The 21,753-nt window shown below is 48.5% G+C and overlaps 1 protein-coding gene across 1 annotated transcript in view; it reads right to left on the reverse strand.

Annotated features, from left to right (window-relative positions):
- Positions 1-20,479, reverse strand: part of LOC140213463 (uncharacterized) — a 100,287-nt gene extending 79,808 nt beyond the window's left edge. Inside the window, exons 1-2 of the mRNA XM_072284700.1 lie at positions 20,274-20,479; positions 10,001-10,106 (exon numbers count right to left, since the gene is read on the reverse strand). Of these exons, the coding sequence (XP_072140801.1) occupies positions 10,001-10,106; positions 20,274-20,479 (312 nt within the window). The remainder of the gene's footprint in view (positions 1-10,000; positions 10,107-20,273) is intronic.
- Between the last annotated feature and the right edge of the window lie 1,274 nt (positions 20,480-21,753).

Raw genomic sequence — 21,753 nt, forward strand, 5'->3', positions numbered from 1 at the left:
TATATCAGTGTACTTATGTGGTAAAATAAACTTCTTCTTCTTCTCGGTTACATGTGGTAGAGACATAGCTGATCACCATTTCGTGGTCAGAAATTGCTTCTAAAATTTCACACCCGTATTTCCATTGTGTGACGGATCTGCTCGAAAACACCAAATCAAGTAGTGATTCTCCTGATTCGTAGGTTCCATGTGGGCATAGTTAATATTTGTCTTAAGTCAAGGGAAGAAGTCAGATTAAGAAGAACACGAGACACTGCCTGATCATTTTGATCTTCCCGATAACATACCCAGTCAATATTCGGTTAATTTATATCTCCGGCCATTAGATCCTGCAATTGCTGTTGCTAAACTTTTCAAGAAAGAACTCGAGGAATAGCATGCATTCTTCGGTGGTATCGGGGGGTGGAGGGGGCGATATACTGCAACAACAAGAAAATACATGCCACCGATCTCTGTGGTACCCACAATACACTCCAAATCCCGAGGGGATGAAGCTTCAACGATATCCATCGAAGTTTTATAAACATAGCAACACCTCCTCCTCTGGATTCTCTGTCTTTGGGACAAACCATATAGTTCGGCGGAAGGAAACAACTACTCTAATTTGATTTATTTCACCAGGTTTTAGTTACAAATACGACATCCGGTTTATGTTCCAAGAGGACAGCTTCCAAAAGTGAAGATCTGTTGCATGTGCTCCGTGCATTGACGTTTAAAACTACTTGTCTGCCAGGGACACTCTTCCCTGCTGTCAGATCTGTTTCCCTTTTCGCGCGACATTTATCTGCCGCCTATGTTGCTACTTTTGTCATGACGACGCGGTTCCCCACAGGGCCTACGTGCGGAAGTATCATCCTCCGAGTAACCCGCCTTGCCGGCCGCATAAAGCCTGTCATAAACTAGGCGCACTCGACTTCTCATTTTTAGCTCTTTCCCAAAGGCACTTTCTGCTGTGCACCACGCTCTTTGAGAAGCCATCGCTTATCGAAACGTTCATGCCTTTCAAATTAGTAGAATTGCGCATAATTTGCTATTTTTCCTTGAAATCATACAGCCCGAAAATAACTTGTCGTGCTTTTGACTGCTGTTTTTCAAGACGGTGCATGCGCTCAATGATGCGGTGAGAAGTACCAATCATTTCCTTCAGCAGCTTCGATAAATATGCCTTTGTTTCATTGTCTTGTTCAGGGAAACCGAAGATGACAAGGTTATTGCGGCGCTCGAGATTTTCCTTATCGGCACCTTTTTTAGATAGCACTGTTACTGTTCCATTCAGTCGAGACACCGTCCGCTGTGTGGTATCAATTTTCAAAAAAACTCAAGTTTACCTACGCGGTCGTCAATAAGTTTGATGGGGCACCATTTACTTTCACTTCTTTTTGAACTACTCTCTGATCACGTTTAATGTCACTGAATGTCTTGCTCTGGCCGTTCAACGTTTGGAAAATCTGTTCGAGTTTTTCATGTATAATCAAACCGGGGCCGAATTCAACTCGACATCACCACTTTTCACAAGCTTGAGACATACAGATGAACAATCACATACAAGCAGCGCTAGAATGCGGGGGCATGGCACGATGATCAGAGACAAACGATTACTCCTAATTAAAGAGATGTCGTGTCTCTGTGTGTGTGTTATTCCTGCAGTGTCCCGGGTCATATATCGCGGTTTTGCAACCAGCATATGACCATGTGGTATGACCAGCTGTCAGAGTTTTCTACGCCCCTCGAACGACCACACGGTGCCCCGTGGCCAGCACACGTATCATTTGGCGACGAGTATTGGCCGAGCAGCTCTCGGAATCACTCCTCGGCATCTGACAGAAGTTTGACACCCCCACCGCAACGTCGTACTCTGCGTTCTCCTTCAGCGCTGCGTCGCACCAAGTCCCCTTCGTCACCGGAAAACTAGCTAGCGCGGTCGATGACAAAGACGTGCTAGTGACAAAGATACATCCTGTGCTGATGCTGAAAACAAAGTGCGTGTTCTTGTGGATATTATCCCTGTGATGGCTTTGGTGGACACAGGCACAACAATTTCGGTCAGGAGTGTCTATTTTGAGCAAGGGTCAAGGCGCAAGGTTTTGTTTAAATGGGACGAAGATTCAAAGTTCTGTGGAGTGAGTGGTGAGCCGTTGCGACCCATTGGGGTGTGTAGTGCTGACGTGTTTTTGGGTGACCATTTAATTACGACAGAGTTTGTAATTATTCTTCGGTCGACCCATGAAGTTATTCTCGGCATGGACTTCTTGCGGTAGTGTGGGGCTACTGTCGACTGCCGCATAGGGAAGGTGTTTATAAGTGGTAGGATTCCGTCAGGACTCCTGGAGAACCCTGTAGATAGCGAAACTACACTGTGTGTTTGTTGTGATACGGTCGTACATGCATCATCTACCACTTGTATTCCCGTTGTCTGTTTCAGCGCACGTTCCTAGAACTTCGATGCCAGCGTAGAACCAAAGCACTTTAACCGCGTGACGAAGAATGTGTTCGTGTCACAACGTGCGGTGTCGATAGAAGGCGGACGCAGTGGCTGATGAACCGTAAACTGTTCTAAGGAGCCCGTGATAGCACCAATCGGCATAACACTAGGCTTCTCTAGAGAAAACGCATCTTTATCAGTGGCTAAACTAACAGATGTGCCGGAAGAGCCTGAAGACCACACTTTAGAAACGGCCCTTTTGTCGATGGTAAATAAATAGCTCAGCACGAGTGAACGCCGAAGGATAATGCGTGTGCTTTCGAAGCACGTTTCGGTATTTGACTTTACGCAGAAGGACAAAACACCTGCAATTCCGCGTCTCAAACGCGCCATACCATCAACACGGGTTCGGCAAACCCGATTAGACAAAAGCCATATTGTGTTTCATGATCAGAACGCCAGAGTATCAACGAACGAGTAAATGAGATGATGAAAAAGGGAGTCGTACAAGAGTCGGCGAGTCTGTGGGCAGCTCCAGTGATTCTTGATAAAAAGATGGATCTTGGAGATTTTGCGTCGACTATCACCGTTTGAATGCTATAACAAAAAGGTACGTGTACCCACTCCCACGTACTGATGGCGAAATAGACTGTCTTCATTCCACCTCTTACTTGTCCTCAGTAGATTTACGATCCGGCTATTGGCAAATTCCGATGCACCCTTACAAGGAGAAGACTGCTTTGTAACCCCTGACGGGCTCCTCGAATTTAATGTGATACCACTTGAGCTGTGCAACGCTCCAGCAACTTTCGAGAGATTTATGAACACTGCTCTGCGCGGCTTGAGGTGGAACATCTGCATGTGCTACATCGACGACGTCGTCATCTTTGGCCGCACTTTCAGCAAACACAACTCGCGTCTCGATATTGTCCTGCACTGTATTAGACACGCTGGCGTAGTTTCAAACGACAAGAAATTCCACTTTTGCGACCTCCAAACACTTATGCTTGGGTGCCTCTTCGATAAGAATGGCATCCGCCCTGATCCCCACAAAACAGAGCCCTTGAAGCGTTCAGTGCACTGTTCTCTGTCAAGGAGCTACGTAGTTCTCTGGGGCTTTGTTCCTATTTCCGCCGCTTTATTCCTAAATTCTCCGACGTCGCGTATCCGCTGACATGGCTGCTGCGAAAAGACACCTCCTTTGAGTGGACTCCGGAGTGAGAAAATTGTTTTCATCAGTTGAAGTTTCTGCTGAGGTCACGTCCACTTCTTCAATACTTCAGCCTTTCAGCTCCGACGGAACTCCATACAATTGCCAGTGGCACAGGAATTGGTGCCGTCCTAGTTCAACGCTACCGTGACCTCGAACACGTGATCGCATATGCATGTCGCTCATCCAGTAGGCCCGAGCAGAATTACACTCTCATAGAAAAAGAAGGCCTCGCGGTAACATTAGCGGTTAAGCGGCTTCGTTCTTACCTTTATTGACACCCATTTACAGTGGTCACCGCCCACCACTCTTTGTGTTGGCTTGTGAATCTTCGTGAAGCTTGTGGCCACCTTGCGCGGTGGGCGCTCCGACTGCATAAATACAGCTTTACCGTCTCTTATGAGAGCGGTCTACGACACGCTGATGCGTACTGCCCCTCGCATATGCCACTTAGCACTACGGGCGGCGACACCGACGACTTACATCACCTCATGGCTTCTGTGTCGCCGCGTTTTCCAGCCTTCGAGTGCTTCAAAGCCGAACAGCGAAAAGACGATAAATTAACACCGCTCTTCACCGCTACGATCGCCTCGACGACAGCGAACCATTTGTGTGTTATTGATGGACTCCTGTATTAGAACTTTTCCAGCACTGGAGCACGTTTTCTCCTACTAGTACCGGAGAGCCTTCGCACAGCGATTCTGAAGGCTATGCACGACGACTCTATGTCTGGCCAATTAGGTTCGGCGAGGACGCTCTACCGGATTACGGAACGCTTTTATTTGACTGGAATGCGACAGACTGTTGAGACCTATGTTTGCAGCTGCATTCAGTGTCAATGCCACAAACAGCCATCAACTGGTCCAGCTGGTCTCCTGCAGCCGATCAGGCCTACAAGCACACCTTTCCAACAAGTGGGCATTGACTTCGTGGGCCCTTTTCCAAAATCAGCCAAGGGAGATCGTTGGATAGTTGTTTGCGTCCACTACCTCACACGCTACTGCGAGACAACAGCCGTGCCCACCGCAACTGCCACTGGCATTTCAACATTCCTGCTGCAATATGTCATCCTGCGACATGGTCTGCCTCACGTGATCATCAGCGATCGTGGACGACAATGCACAGCGGATGTCGTAGAGGAGCTGCTTCGTTAGTGTGATTCTCACTTGCATCACTCGACACCATACCATCCACAAACGAATGGGCTTACGGAACGCACCAACCTAACAATTGTAAACATGCTATCTATGTATGTTTCCTCCTTCCACAAGAACTGGAATGACGTAATGACTTTTATCACGTACGCGTTCAACGCCGCGAAGCACAAGACCACCAGCTATAGCCCTTCCTTCCTGCTGTATGCACGGCCACCCCGGTACACAATCGACACTGTTTTCCCTTTCTGTAGTCACGGAAATCCCGTTGTCGCGGAGGCCCTTTCCCTTGCCGAAGAAGCTCGTCATATTGCTCGTTTGGGCACTTTGGTATCGCAGGACAGATCAAAAGCACGCTGCGACATTCGCCACCGTCCGGTAACCTATCACCCTGGTGATTCAGTCTGGCTTTGGACTCCAGTATGGAAACGCGGGTTATGCTAAAAGCTTTTGGCCACCTACGATGGACCGTTTGTTATTATTATCAGACTCACGGAAGTCACCTATAACATAGTCGCCTCACGGCGAGTCGTAGAAGAGCTGCCAAGACCCAAGTGGTCCGTGTCGCTCCCTTGAAATTGTTCACGTCAAGACAAATGGAATAACTGGCCCGGTGGGTTTTTTCTGCGACGAGAGGAACGATACGCATTAAGAAAACGAAGACCGATAAACGTGCTTGCGGTCCCGAGTGGTGGTAAGAAGAAGAGAAGGACGTTGATTTGATCAATGAGCTAGCCGCTCTTGCGTCACCTTCGCGACCTAAAATAAACAGCCCCATACATCCGTAAGGGTGATAGGCGGTCTCCTTCGCGCGTAACAATATAACGAACTACAGATGTTACCGATTGGATAGACCCTTCCGATGTGGTGTATAATCTTTTCTCATTTCGTCTGAGTACTATCGTGAGACAAAGAAATAACATCATACTTTATTTCGCCGATGTGAAATATTAATCTTAGACATAAGTATTGTAGTTTTCTCCCCGCAATCTATGTATTTTATTGCTGGGGTGTAAAATGTACAATCACTTCATGTCGCAGTGGCCTATTGCAAAAAGAGCATATTCTTACGTAGGAGGACGCAGACGAAAACCTACATACAAGTATATTTAAAAGAAAATACGCCGCACTTGGCCAAGGGGCAAGAGCCCACGCTAGCCTTCAATCGTCGTCGTCGTCTTCACACAGCTCGCCTCTACCTCATCGTAAATGCTGTTCCGTAGCACTAGCCCCGGCGGCAAAAGTGCCGTCGCGGAGGGATCAAACACCGGACTCGGAAGCAGTGTAGTAGGCCTTGAGGCTACTGACGCGCACGACATCACTGGATGCCTAAGTAGGGGACGAGGTTGAACGTACGGGATCAATTTCGTACAACACAGGCATCACCTGGCGCAGCACGCGGTGGGGCCCTATGTATCGCGAAATGAGCTTTTGAGAAAGCACGACGTGACGAGAGGGCGACCACAGGAGCACAAACGCACCAGGTGAAAACTACACGTCACGGTGGTGGGCGTTGTACCGACGCTGCTGAGTGGTTTTCGAGGCGGTCAGTCGAGCACGGGAAGCTGGCCTGCATGGTTGGCGAGGGCGATGGCATCGCGCCCATACTCGCTTGTTGAGGTGGCAGCAGGAGGAAGTGTCGTGTCAAGGGGCAAGGTCGTCTCGCGACAGTACAGCAGATAGAATTTAGAAAATCCGGCGTTATCGTGCCGGGAGAAATTATAGGCAAAGGTGACGTAAGGAAGGGTTGTGTCTCAGTCGTGCTGGTCCTTGGAAACACACGTGGACATCATATCGGTAAGAGGACGCTTTAGCCACTCTGGCAGGCGATTGGTTTGAGGATGGTATGAGGTAGTCAGCTTGGGCTGAGCGGAGGAGTAACGCCCAGTGACGGCGATAACTTTCGAGATGAAGTTACGACCACAGTCAGTAAACAGCTGTTGCTGGGGGCCATGAAGCTGGATAATTTCATGTAAGAGAAAGTCCGCGACGTCAGTGTCGGAACTGTTAGGGAGAGCCCGCGTGATAGCGTATCGGGTGGCGTAATCAGTTGCGACGGCTACCCATTTGTTCCCAGAGGATGACGTGCGAATGGACTGACGAGGTCTAATTCAACCGTCAGGTAGCACCTCAGACGTTTTCCAGCGCTGCCAGGTATCACAGGCAGCAACAGAGCGGCGGACGCAGCGAGCGAGACTAGGTCAATAGAAGCGGCGGTGTACGCGGTCGTACGTGCGGGTTACCCGAAGATGTCCTGCAGGGGGTGCGTCATGCATGTAAAAGAGCACAGTCTGTCGTAGATGTTTCGGAACGACAAGAAGAAGATCAGATCCATCAAGGAGGAAGTTCCTTCAATACAGAATGCCGCCGTGGACGACATACCCGGGAACGGATGCATCGGAAAGTGTAGAGCGCAGACCCTCGGCGTCGTTAGTCTTGTCTACCGGGTAGCGAGATGCGCAATCAGCGTCCTTTTGTAGTCGGCTAGATTTGCAGGTGGCAGAATATGAATACCTTTAGAGGCGTAAGGCCCGGCGACCAAGTCTTCCTGTAGGATCTTTCAGTGAGCATAGCCGGCAAAGCATCGCCGGTAATAATGCGATGTTTAACAGCTGTAGTTTGGGACAAAGGACGATCGTGAAAGTAAAAAAATATCGTGGTTGGAAATCAGAACGCAGTATAGCTCACGTGCGTGCTCCGATGGTATGTCGGGCGCAATCATTTCTGTAAGTCAGCGATTGTACAAGTTGGCGAATGCGATGGTAGAGGAGGATCGGCTGAATTGTCATCTACTGCAATATATGCTACTGAGTTACCGCGTGGCAGCACTTGTGTCGTCAAGGCAAAATTGACCACTGGCAGGCAGATGCGATTCGCCTTAATAGACAAAATATTATGAGGTACTGTGATCCCGTGTGTAAGGAGGACGTCTTGCATAGGAGCCGCGAAGTAGTGATCGTCGGGCACTGTTGGGGATGACACTAAGTCAACGTAAGACAGTGCCGCCGGTGGCAAGCGAACGAAGTCAATGGAACTGAGGCGACTGAGGTGTTGTTCTGCGGTATCCAGAACAGGCAGGTCAAGGCGGAGAGTACTGGCCAACTAATCGATCAGAGCAGAGTGTGCGGAGAGGAAGTCTAAGCCGAGGATGATGTCGTGGGGACAGTGGACAATGACTATAGATTGCACGGTAGTGGAGCGATCGGTGAAGGAGACGCGGACGGCACATACCAATTACGGGGGCTGTTCCACCATCGGCGACACGGACAACAGGCATCGTGGCGGGCGTATTTTGTTGAGCCAGTTACGAAGGTCAGCGCTCATGACCGACAACAGCGCCCCAGTGTCTATATGAGCAGATACAGAAATACCGTCAACTTGCACGCCAAGAAGGTTCAGATGAGTGGGCAACGTCAGTAGAGGGTTTGGCGGCGTACGGAGCAATGCAGCGTCACCTCGAGGCGCTGCATCGTCTAGTTTCTGGCTGGAAGCGGCGTCCGAATGGAGTCGGCGAAAAGTAGCCGTACGTTAGTGCCCAACGACGTAGGTTAGTGTTCAATATGGACACTTGGGCTCCAGTATTGAATAATGCCGTCAACAGAACACCATGTTCGTCTACTTCAATTAGGTTCGTGTTGGTGAGGAGCGCCAACGGAGGATTTAGAAAGGACGAACATGATTCAGCAGTACCTCAGTGATCTGCGTGACCTAGTTTTCCGTCCGGGATGTTCCATAATTTGTCGGCGACGAATAGCGGCGTGACTGGGCCGACGGGGACCAATGGCGCTGAGGTGATGGCGAGCCAGCTGGACGACTGACATCGACGAAAACATCAGAGGTAGGAGGCATCCGGTGAGGCGAGTAAAGGCGTGGATCGGCATATGGACGAGGAGACGGGGAAAAGGAGCTCAACTAAGGCGACGTCCTGGAGGTGCGACATTGCAAGCGACTTAGCCATTGCGGAGGCAACGGAAGCAAATAGGCTGGTGGTCAGGAGTTCGCCACTCGGCAGGGTTGCGGTACCTGGGAAGGGAATACAGATCGCCGTGAGGCGGAGAAGTCGGCACCGGTCGGGCGTCAGGTCGGCAGACGCAACAGGCAGCAAGAGAACCTACGTTTGCAAATTGTTTCCGTACAAGTGCCTGTATGAGGGAGATCGCTGGGGCTGGTTGTTCAATGGTGAGTTCAATTGGGCGTGAATGGAACGGCACAGGACTTGCAGCCCCTAGTTCGCAGCGAATACGTGTGACGTACACGTTTAAAGGTGGTGAAGTGGTAAGTTCAACGCAAGACGACGTCACAGTCGTGTTAGGGAGCCGGAAGAACAGTGGAATGACGCGGCGGTTTTTTTACTCTCGTCGCAGAAAAAACCCACCGGGCCAGTGAATCCATTTGTCTTGACGTGATCAATTTCAAGGGGGAGACATGGACCACTTGGGTCTTGGCAGCTCTTCTACCATTCGCCGTGAGGCGAGCTATGTTATAGGTGACTTCCGTGAGTCTGATAATAATAACAAACGGTCCATCGTAGGTGGCCAAAAGCTTTTGGCATAACCCGCGTTTCCATACTGGATTCCAAAGCCAGACTAAATCACCAGGGCGGTAGGTTACCGGATTGTGGCGAATGTCGTAGCGTTCTTTTGATCTGTCCTGCGATACCAATGTGCGCAAACGAGCAATACGACGAGCTTCTTCGGCAAGGCAAAGGGCCTCCGCGACAATGGGATTTTCGTGACTACAGTAAGCGAAAACAGTGTCGATTGTGTACCGGGGTGGCCGTGCGCACAGCAGGAAGGAAGGGCTATAGCCGGTGGTCTTGTGCTTGGCGGTGTTGAACGCGTACGTGATAAAAGTCAGTACGTCATTCCAGTTCTTGCGGAAGGGGGAAACATACATAGATAGCATGTTTACAATTGTTTGGTTGGTGCGTTCTGTAAGCCCATTCGTTTGTGGATGGTATGGTGTTGAGTGACGCAAGTGAGAATCACACAAACGAAGCAGCTCCTCTACGATATCAACTGTCAATTGTCGTCCACGATCGCTGATGATCACGCGAGGCAGACCATGTCGCAGGATGACCTATTGCAGCAGGAATGTTGAAATGCCAATGGCTGTTGCGGAGGGCACGGCCGCTGTCTCGCAGTAGCGTGTGAGGTAGTGGACGCAAACAACTATCCAACGATCTTCCTTGGCTGATTTTGGAAAAGGGCCCACGAAGTCAATGCCCACTTCTTGGAAAAGTGTGCTTGTAGGCTTGATCGGCTGCAGGAGACCAGCTGGACCAGTTGATGGCTGTTTGTGGCATTGACACTGAATGCAGCTGCAAACATAGGTCACAACAGACTGTCGCATTCCAGTCCAATAAAAGCGTTCCTTGATCCGGTAGAGCGCCCTCGCCGAACCTAATTGGCCAGATATAGGGTCGTCGTGCATAGCCTTCAGAATCGCTGTGCGAAGGCTCTCCGCTACTAGTAGGAGAAAACGTGCTCCAGTGCTGGAAAAGTTCTAATACAGGAGTCCATCACGTACACAGAAATGGTTTGCTGTCGTCGAGGCGATCGTAGTGGTGAAGAGCGGTGTTAATTTATTGTCTTTTCTCTGTTCGGCTTTGAAGCACTCGAAGGCTGATAAACGCGGCGACACAGAAGCCACAAGGTGATGTAAGTCATCGGCGTCACCGCCCGTAGTGGTAAGTGGCATATGCGAGAGGCAGCACGCGTCAGCGTGTCGTAGACCGCTCTCATAAGAGACGGTGAAGCTTAATTTATGCAGTCGGAGCGCCCACCGTGCAAAGTGGCCACAAGCGTCACGGAGGTTCACAAGCCAACAGAATGAGTGGTGGTCGGTGACCACTGAAAAGGGGTGTCCATAAAGGTAAGAACGAAACCGCTAATAATTCCGCGAGGCCTTCTTGTTCCATGACAGTGTAATTCTGCTCGGGCCTACTTAATGAGCGACATGCATATGCGATCACGTGTTCGAGGTCCCGGTAGCGTTGAACTAGGACGGAACCAATTCCTGTGCTACTGACATCCGTATGGAGTTCCGTCGGAGCTGAAAGGCTGAAGTGTTGAAGAAGTGGTTGTGACCTCAGCAGAAACTTGAACTGATGAAAACAATTTTCGCACTCCGGATTCCACTCAAAGGAGGTGTCTTTTCGTGGCAGGCCTGTCAGTGGATACGCGACGGCGGAGAATTTAGGAATACAGCGGCGGAAATAGGAACAAAGCCCCAGAGAACTACGGAGCTCCTTGACTGAGCACAGCGCACTGAACGCTTCAACGGCTCTGTTTTCTTGGGATCAGTGCGGATGCCATTCTTATCAACGAGGCGCCCAAGCATAAGGGTTTGGAGATCTCGAAAGTGGAATTTCTTGTGGTTTGACTCTACGCCAGCGTTTCTAATACAGTTCAGAACAATATGCAGACGCGAGTTGTGTTTCCCGAAGGTGCGGCCAAAGATGACGACGTCGTCGATGTAGCACATGTAGATGCTCGACCTCAAGCCGCGCAGAGCAGTGTTCATAAATCTCTCGAAAGTTGCTGGAGCGTTGCAGAGCTCAAGTGGTATATCATTAAAATCGAAGAGCCCGTCAGGGGTTACAAAGCAGCCTTCTGCTTGTAAGGGTGCATCGGAATTTCCCAATAGCCGGATCGTAAATCTACCGAAGACAAGTAAGAGGTGGAATGAAGACAGACTATTTCGCCATCAATACGTGGGAGTTGGTACACGTCCCTTTTTGTTAAAGCATTCAAATGTTAAGCATCCATCTTTTTATCAAGAATCACTGGAGCTGCCCACAGACTCGCCGACTCTTGTACGACTCCCTTTTGCATCATCTCGTTTACCGGTTCGTTGATACTCTGGCGCTCTGATCATGAAATACGATATGGCTTTTGTCTAATCGGGTTTCCCGAACCCGTGTTGATGGTGTGGCGCGTTTGAGACGCGGGAATTGCTGGCGTTTTGTCCTTCTGCGTAAAGTCGAATACCGAAACGTGCTTCGAAAGCACACGCATTACCCTTCGGCGTTCACTCGTGCTGAGCTATTTATTTACCATCGACAAAAGGGCCGTTTCCGAAGTGTGGTCATCAGGCTCTTCCGGCACATCTGTTAGTTTAGCCTCTGATAAAATGCGTTTTCGCTAGCGAAGGCTAGTGTTATGCCGATTGGTACTATCACGGTACTCCTTAGAATTGGTACTCCTTAGAACAGTTTACGGTCCATCAGCCACTGCGTCCACCTATGGACACCACACGTTGTGACACCAACACATTCTTCGTCACGCGGTTAAAGTGCTTCGGTTCTACGGTGGCATCGAAGTTGTAGGAATGTGCGCTGAAACAGACAACGGGAGTACAAGTGGTAGATGATGCATGTACGACCGTATCACAACTAACACACAGTGTAGTTTCGCGATCTACAGGGTTCTCCAGGAGTGCTGACGGAATCCTACCACTTATGAACACCTTCCATGTGCGGCAGTCTACCGCAAGAAGTCCATGCCGAGAATCGCTGCATGGGTCGACCGAAGAATAATTACAAACTCTGTCGTAAATAAATGGCCACCCATAAACACGTCAGCACTACACACCCCGATAGGTCGCAACGGCTCGCCACTCACTCCACAGAACTTTGAATCTTCGTCCCATTTAAACAAAACCTTGCGCCTTGACCCGTGCTCAAAATAGACACTCATGACCGAAATTGTTGTGCCTGTGTCCACCAAAGCCATCCCAGGGATAATATCCACAAGAACACGCACTTTGTTTTTCAGCATCAAAACAGGACGTATCTTTGTGACTAGCACGTCTTTGTCATCGACCGCGCTAGCTAGTTTTCCGGTGCCGAAGGGGACTTGGTGCGACGCAGCGGAGAGGGAGAACGCAGAGCACAACGTTGCGGTGGGGGTGCCAAACGTCTGTCAGATGCCGAGGAGTGATTCCGGGAGCTGCTCGGCCAATACTCATCGCCAGATGATACGTGTGCTGGCCACGGGGCACCGTGTGGTCGTTCGAGGGGCGTAGAAAACTCTGACGGCTGGCCAAAAAAGCGATACCGCAAAACCGCGATATATGACCCGGGACACTGCAGGAATAACACACACGCAGAGACTCGACATCGCTTTAATTAGGAGTAATCGTTTGTCTCTGATCATCGTGCCGTGCCCCCGCATTCTAACGCTGTTTGTATGTGATTGTTCGTCTGTATGTCTCAAGCTTGTCAAAAGTGGTGATGTCGAGTTGAATTCGGCCCCGGTTTGACTATAGATGAAAAACTCGAACAGATTTTCCAAACGTTGAAGGGCCAGAGCAAGACGTTCAGTGACATTAAACGTGATCAGAGAGTAGTTCAAAAAGAATTGAAACTATATGGTGCCCCATAAAACTTATTGAAGACCGCGTAGCTAAACTTGAGTCTTTTTCGAAAATTGATGACACACCACGGACGGTGTCTCGTCTGAATGGAACAGTAACAGTGCTATCTAAAGAAGTTGACGATAAGGAAAATCGCCAGCGCCGCAATAACCTTATCCTCTTCGGTTTCCCTGAACAAGAAAATGAAACAAAGGAATATTTATCGAAGCTGCTAAAGGAAAATTTTTCTTTGATTGGTACTTCTCACCGCAGCATTGAGCGCATGCACCGTCTTGAAAACAAAGCAGTCAAAAGCACGACCAGTTATTTTCGGGCCGTATGATTTCAAGGAAAAATAGCAAATTATGCGCAATTCTCCTAAGTAGAGAGGCATGAACGTTTCGATAAGCCATGGCTTCTCAAAGAGCGTGGTGCATAGCAGAAAGTGCCTTTGGGGAACCGCGTCGTCATGACAAAAATAGCAATATAGGCGGCAAATAAATGTAGCACGAAAAGGGAAACAGTTCTGACAGCAGGGAAGAGTGTCCCTGGCAGACTAGTAGTTTTAAACGTCAATGCACGGAGCACATGCAACAGATCTTCACTTTTGGAAGCTGTCCTCTCGGAGCATAAACCGGATGTAGTAATTGTAACTAAAAACTGGTGAAATAAATCAATTTAGAGTGCTTATCTCCTTTCGCCGAACTATATGGCTTGACCCAAAGACAGAGAATCCAGTGGAGGAGGTGTTGCTATTGTTTATGAAACTTCGATGGATCTCGTTGAAGCTTCATCCCCTCGGGAACTGGAGTGTATTGTGGGCACCACAGAGAACGGTGGTCTGCATTTTCTTGTTGTTGCAGTATATCGCCCCCCTCCTCCCCGACACCACCGAAGAATGCATGCTATTCCTTAATGAGTTGTTTCTTGAAAAATTTAGCAACAGCAACTGCAAGATCTAATGGCCGGAGGTATCAGTTAACCGAATATTGACTGGGTTTATTATCGGGAAGGTCAAAATGATCAGGCAGTGTCTCGTGTTCTTTTTAATCTGACTTTTTCCCTTGACTTTACACAAATATTAACTATGCCCACATGGTACCTACGAATCAGGAGAATCACTACTTGATTTGGTGTTTTCGAGCAGATCCGTCACACAATCGAAATACGGGTGTGAAACTTTAAAAGCAATTTTTGACTTCAAAATGGTGATCACCTATCTCTCTACCACATGTCACCGAGAAGAAAACAATAAAACTTTGCCATCTATATACAAACTCTCTAGAATCTGGCGACGTTCCGAGAGACTGGAGGGGGGCTAAGGTACTACCAATTCACAAACAGGGATACAAACATGTGACTAATTACCGACCAGTCTGTTTGACAAGTACATGTTGCAAAACGATACAGCAGATCTTAAATGCCCACCTAAATGTGTATAAGAAAACGAAATTTTGGGTAAAACCCAGCATGGCTTTCGCCGAGGGCGCTCCATAGTCACTCTCCTCACTGAAGTTATGCCTGAAATCGGTCAATGTATTGATGAAAGGGGTCAAATAGACATTATCTTTATCGATTACGGAAAGCATTCCACAGAATATACCATAAAAGGTTGCTTAAGAAACTGTCTCATTTCTTCGGTAATACTCAGCTATTAATTTGGATTTAGGCATATTCGCCAGAAAGGGAACAATTTGTTTCATTATATTCTGTTTAAATTGCCAATAAATTAGGTCGATCGGTGTGCCGCAAGGCTCTGTTGTAGGCCCGTTAGTTCTTTCCATTTTTATCAGTTATATGGGAACATGTTTTTCGCCACAAATAGCATTCAAGCACTATGCTGATGACACCATTCTATATGCTAAAATATGCACTCCTAATATTCAACAGAACCTTAGTAACCTTTTACAGAAAGTCACTCTCGGGTGGGCGAGGGGCAAACGGAACTGAATGCATTAAATACTGTTTGTATGCGCATGACGTGTAAAAAAATCCTTTAGTTTTCCCCAGCAGCATCAACGGAGCCGAGTTAAGTGAGGTTAAGGAATTTAAATACATAGGAATTCATCTCACACATGATTTGAACTGGTCGGTACATGTTGATAACATCTGTAATAAGGCCAAGTGTAAACTTTGGGCACTATGACGAAAAGTTCACGACGCCACTCCAGAGGTAAAACCAATGGCCTACAACATGACTCTACATCCTGTAATGACTTATGCAAGTCATGTTTGAGAGCCGTACACCCAACAAAACACCCTGAAATGCGAGCGTGTACAAAACAGGGCCTTGAGGTTTATTTTTAACACATACGCTAGTACCTATTCCGTCATCGAACCCAGAAACAGAGCTGGCCTCGCGACTGTCAAGCAGAAAATGCAGCTTAACAGGCTGACACTATTTTTTCACGTATTAATTGGAGACTATAAAGTGGACTTAAAAAATCAGACACATCACATAACAGAGATGTGCTAGCCCCAGAACGAAGCGTTCAAAACATATTAAACAACTTAATTATAGAGCAGAATCATTCAAAAATTCACTCTTGGTTCGAAGCATACACGAGTGGAACAACTTGTTACAAGATATAGTAGAATTTACCGATTTACAATGTTTCCTAAAGGCTGTTACCAATTATTTGTGAACGTTTGAGAATAGGTATTATTCTTGGCTGTCTGTCGGTTGCACTTCCTTTGGCGCATTAGTTCTTCGTTAGACCCTTATAGTGCTACATTTGTTAATGCTAACTGATGTTGTCTATTCCTTCAAATTTGTTTATATGATGTGCCTTCCTATCCGGATTGCTTGCAATTGAATTGTTTAAACACGTACCAAGTGCCTTTTGATTACATTCTACTGAATTGTTTGGGCACCAACTATGGCCATCCAGATTTATGACACCAATGTAACCGTAACTGCTGTCTTGGCTTGTTTTGACAGTATTACTAAATAAATGAATAACCCCCCCTACACACACACACACACACACACACACAAACACACACACATATATATATATATATATATATACATTGTAACGATGTTAATAAAACAACAATATTTATGAAGGGCGAACGTGAGCCCACAACTAAATATCACTGCGGACGTGAAGAAGTGCCCGGCAGTGGCGTTCTGAAACTGGCCTCGAAACGTCGTCTTCTTCCTTCTCGCGCAATCCCTCGTGCGCGTGGCGCCTGCGAACCCGGTCCATACCCACACCTTGTCACCGGGCTGATAATAAGCTTCACTGCGTTGCTGGATGTACCGGCTGGAGTCGATGCGTTGTTCGCGGCCTAGTCGCTACCCTGCCATCTGTTGTGCCTCCTCGGCTCCTTGCAAGAAATCACCTAGGTCAGATGGGTTATTGTCTTTTCATGTAACGGCAACATAGCATCCAAAGCTGTGGTTACCGCTCGGCCAAATACAAGCTCAAACGGGCTGACTCTTGCTGTTTCTTGAACGGTCGTATTATATGCGAAGGGGATGTACGGCAAAATTTCGTCCCACAGCCTATGTTCAACATCGACATATAGCGTAAGTATGTCAGCCAGTGATCTGCTGAGGCGTTCAGTTAAACCCTTTGTCTGAGCGTGGTACGCCGTAGTTGTCCTACGATCAGTATGTGTCATTTGCAACAAGCACTCCATGGGGTCCGCAGTAAAGGCTGTTCCACGATCGGGAATAGCAACTGGGGGAGCTCCATGCCTAAGCACGATATTGTTGACAAAGAACTTTGCAACTTCGACAGACGTTGCACTGTACAGAGAATCGGTTTCTGCGTAACAGGTTAGATAGTCCGTGCCCACAACTACCCACTTTTTGCCTAAAGTTGATGTTGGGAAGGGTCCAATGAGGTCCATACCAACTTGTTGGAATTAGGCTTTAGGTGGCTTTATTGGCTGTAGGAGGCCTGCTGGTTTTACGGATGGAGTCTTGCGCCTTTGACACTCGCGACAAGTCTTGACATAGTGCTTCACTGATGCTCATAACCTTGGCCAGTAGTATTTCAGACGAATACTGGCGAATGTACGGCTCACACACATGTGTCCAGATGTGGGTTCATCGTGACATGCATGCAAAATTTCTTCTCACATACCTGTGGGTACGACAAGTAAAACATTTATCTCACTGTTCTCAAAGTTTCTCTTGTAGAGGTCACTTCCTCGCAGACAGAACGAGGATATCCCTCTAGAGAAAATACGCGGGAGTTTAACGTCGAGGCACTTGAGGCGCTGTATAAATGGAAGTAATTCGGCGTCATCTCGTTGCTGTTGAGCGATTTTTGACGTGTCAACAATGCCAAGGAACGGGAAATCCTCTTTTTCTGACACAGTTGCTTCGACTGGTGCGCGTGACAAGCAGCCGGCATCGCTGTGTTTCCTCCCAAATCGGTATACGACAGTGATATCAAACTCTTGTAGCCCAAGGCTCCATCTTGCAAGTCGTCGGGATGGATCCGTGAGATTCGCCAGCCAGCAAAGCGAATGGTGATCACTGACTGCTCTGAATCGTCTGCCAGAGAGGTAGGGTCGAAACTTACATATTGCCCAAATGAGTGCAAGGCACACTTTCTAGGTTGCTGAGTACTTTGTCTCTGCTTTCAAGAGCTACCGGCTGGCATAAGCTATTACTGTCTCTGGCCGTTCTTCCACTACACTAGTATGGCACCGAGTCCGATGTTACTCGCATTGGTATGAACTTCAGTGTCGGCTATCTCATCAAAATGGGCAAGGATCGTAGAAGATTGCAGGCGTTTCCTTAACTCGTCAAAGGCGTCTTGTTCGCTTTTCCACATGAAAGGTTCATCTTCTCTTGTTAGTATTCTAAGGGGCTCAGTAATCTTTGCAAAGTTTTCCTGAAATCTTCTGTACTATGCGCATAAACCCAAGTAACGTCGCACTGACTTTTTGTCCGTGGGTGTCGGGAACCTCGTAACAACTGCTGTCTTTCGAGATCTGGCCGAAATCTCCTGCACTGATGACGTGTCCGAGAAACCGAAGTTCATCGAAGCCGAATTGACATGTTTCCGGCTTAATTGCCAAATCTGCTGCGCGAATAGCTTCTAATACTAGTCGCAGGCGCTCTAGATGTTGGTCAAATGTAGCAGAAAATACAACATAATCCTAATACACTTGGCACGGCCGCCATTTCAATCCTAGGAGCAGTGTCCATTATTTGCTGGAGCGTTGCAGGTACGCAACAGACGCCGAATGGAAGCGCTTTAAATTCGTACAGGCCATCAGGGGTTACAAATGCTGTCTTTTCACGATTCCGCTCATCCGCATCTATTTGCCAATGTCCATTCTTGAGATCCAGGGAAGAGAAAAACTTTGGACATCGGAATCGATCTAACGTTTCGTCGATACGCGCAAGGGAGCATACATCCCGCTCAGGTACGCTGTTCATTTTACGGTAGTCGACGCAGAATCGAAGTGTGTTATCTTTTTTCTTAACGACCACTACGGGAGACGCCCATGTTCTGCTGGAAGGCTGAAAACGTAATCCGAAAGCATCTTAACTACTTGCTTCTTGATGATCTCCCTTTCTTTTGGTGAAACTCGATACGGGTGCTGTCATACCGGTCTCGTGGCGTTTACTGTTATGATTCTGTGCTTTGCAGCAGACGTGCGCCGTACGTTCGAGGAAGTGGAGAAGCAGTGAGAAAAATGCTTTATCAGGGCGCATATGTGTGCTGTTTGGGCTTGCGGGAGTCTAGGGTTGAAGGTAATTGATCTGTCGACACTGGAGGATCCTGGCAGGGTAGTTGACGTTGTCTTTAGCCTGCATAATTCGGTTGCTTCAAAGAACTCGGGGAAATAGGCAATAGCTGTTCCTTGTGCTATGTGCTGGAATTCATTTTTCGAAATTCGTTAAGTGCGACATTTGCACGACCATCGCTTAAGTGAACAAGACCCCGAGCCACGCAAGAACCATTGTTGAAAAGGAGCTCTATGTTTCCATCCGCTATGCCTTCGCGGCCGTAAAATCTTTCATTTTTCCGCAAGAACCTACATACTGCAGCGTGGCGGCACAGTTACGTCATCATCAACGACGCGCCGTGCAGCAAGGCGTCGCTCCTCCGATTCTTCTACAGGCATAGCTTGTTTTGTCGAGAAAGATACACTGCACCTACGTAGATTAATTATGGCGCCGTTAACTTGTAGAAAGTCCATTCCCCATATAAGTTCCCGTAAACATTCTGGCAGTACAATGAGGCCAGAAACGTAAGTAAAGCCTTTTATCGCAAATCTTGCGGCGCATCGGCCATGGGGTGTAATAAGATGACCTGCAGCTGTACGTATCTGCGGTCCAGTCCAGTGCGCCACAACTTTTTTCAGGTGCTTCGCCATCTTGAAGCTTATTACCGAATAATCAGTGCCTGTGTCAACTATGGCATTCAGCTCTCATCCGTCTATTATCAACCGCAAATCTGCGGTAATCCTTTCGTTCCCGCACCTATTTACTGTAATGATTTCGTCATCGCACTGGAAGAGCGTTGGAGGATCTTCGTAACTATGATTATCAGCGCCCTCACCTCCCCAGGTCGCTTGCTTCACTTTTCCTGGTGTGGGCTTGGTGAACGCTTAGGCAATTCCTAGGCAATCTTGCAGACGTGCGTGGGCTAGGCGATCAGTAGCGCATTGGCGATGGTGACCATGGTTGATGTTGGCCAGGAGTAACGGGGATTTGGCGCATGGACAAGCATTCTTCGATCTCTGCTGGCCGTTCACCGTTTCCGGAGCATGGTGTACTTAAGAGAAAACCCCTAATCCAGCTTGACGGTACGGGCTGAACCTATACCGGTGACTCGCTTCTCCGCAGTGAAAACGCAGAGGCCTGCGCTTGCGGTCACGCCAGACGTAACTTTTCCAGGGCCTTTGTTCCAAAAAATGAGGTGCACTGCCCACTGTCGGCGGGTAGGAAACGGACGTTGCAACTGCTCCACTATTGCGTAGCGCGGGTTGCCTGAGTACGTCGGCGTACGTTCGGGTGCGCCGTATTGGCTGTGGCTGACGCTCTGGATCGGGTACGACCTGCCTCACTTCATGTCGGACGACGTCGACGATAGATAGTGCAGTTGGAGTCTGAGGTCTCTGCAACTTGTTGAGCGTTTCCCTGATCACTGACCGGATGAGCTCCCGCAGTGCTTCAAGGTTGCTTGGCATGCCTCCCGAGAAGACATGGCCATATGCGCAGCTTGCTTCACGCTTGTATTGCCGAGCCCGCTGTTCCACAGTCTTTTCGATGGTGGTTCCTTCGTATCGGAACTCGGCGACCGTGCGTGGTGGGTTGCGGACAAGAACTGCGACAAGTTCCTGCTTCCCTCCACGCATGAGATGGCGAAGCTACTTATCTTCACTCATGCTTGGATCAGCCCGCTTGAACAAGCGGGGCATGTCCTCAATGTACATCGCCACGTTCTCGTTTGTCAGCTGGGTCCTAGGTTGAAGTGCATTTTCCGCCTTTTCATTGCGACCGTGCTGGCGTATGTTGCCAGCGTTTGTCGTCCAAATTCCTCCCAAGAGGACAAGGAGGGTTCGTGGTTTACATACCACGTTTTTGCGAAATCCTCCGAAGCGAAATATACGTTACGAAGATTCTGTCTCTCATTCCATTCATTAAAGCTTGCCACTCTCTACAACAGTTCCAACCAGTCTTGCACGTCTTCGAACAAGTCGCAGTGGAATGTTGGCGGATAGCAAGGTTGGGTTACGACCGGCTGTGCCAGTCTTACCTGGCTAATCATTGTGGCGGCGTCCGTTGTCTGAGTTTCCCTTGGTATGAAGAGAACAGGGCGTAATTCGGGCGAGTCACCTCGAAGACGGTGGGTGGTCCTCTGGTGTACAGATGTCAGTTCCACGGGATGGATTTGCTGGTGGTCGGGGCAATGCTGATTCTGTCAGTGGGTCTTCGTCTCATACCCCGCACCTGCACAAGCAATGTAACGATGTTAATAAAACAACGATGTATATTAAGGGCGAACTTTTGTCCACAACTAAATGTCACTGCGGTCTTGAAGCATTGCCTGGCAGTCGCGTTCTCAAACTGCCCTCGAACCGTCGGCTTCGGCCTTCTCGCGCGAACCCTCGTGCGCGTGGCGCATGCGAGCCGGGTCCACCCGCCTACTCCTGCCACGAAGATCGTTGCTTGTTGTTTGTGAACAACACCGCGGTACGGCGTGGATTGTGTCCAGTACGAAGGCCGCGCATGTTGAATGTGACCAAGTTGTCGCAGCAATATATATATATATATATATATATATATATATATATATATATATATATATATATATATATATATATATGGTTGTGTGTTACACGACGCCCGGTAATAAGGCGTAGCCTTTGCATGGCAACGCAACCGCTCAAGCCAGTGAGCTAGTACCCGACAGCCAAACGTTCATGATGACTGTGAGGAAGGCTGTATACATTCCGAACATATCTTTTTTCACACGCACTAACTTCCAGTCTTTAGAACAGTGATCGGCAAGACAGCAAGCCATAGACAGCAGCAACGCAGATGATACGGCTTCAGGCGAGAGATGCGAACGATTTGGACGCTGCGGTAGTGGCGGCCAGTAGCCGAGCTGACAGGAGCAACGCGTTGG

The sequence above is a fragment of the Dermacentor andersoni genome, chromosome 10, assembly GCF_023375885.2.
Source record: "Dermacentor andersoni chromosome 10, qqDerAnde1_hic_scaffold, whole genome shotgun sequence".
NCBI classification, from domain to species: Eukaryota; Metazoa; Arthropoda; class Arachnida; order Ixodida; family Ixodidae; genus Dermacentor; species Dermacentor andersoni.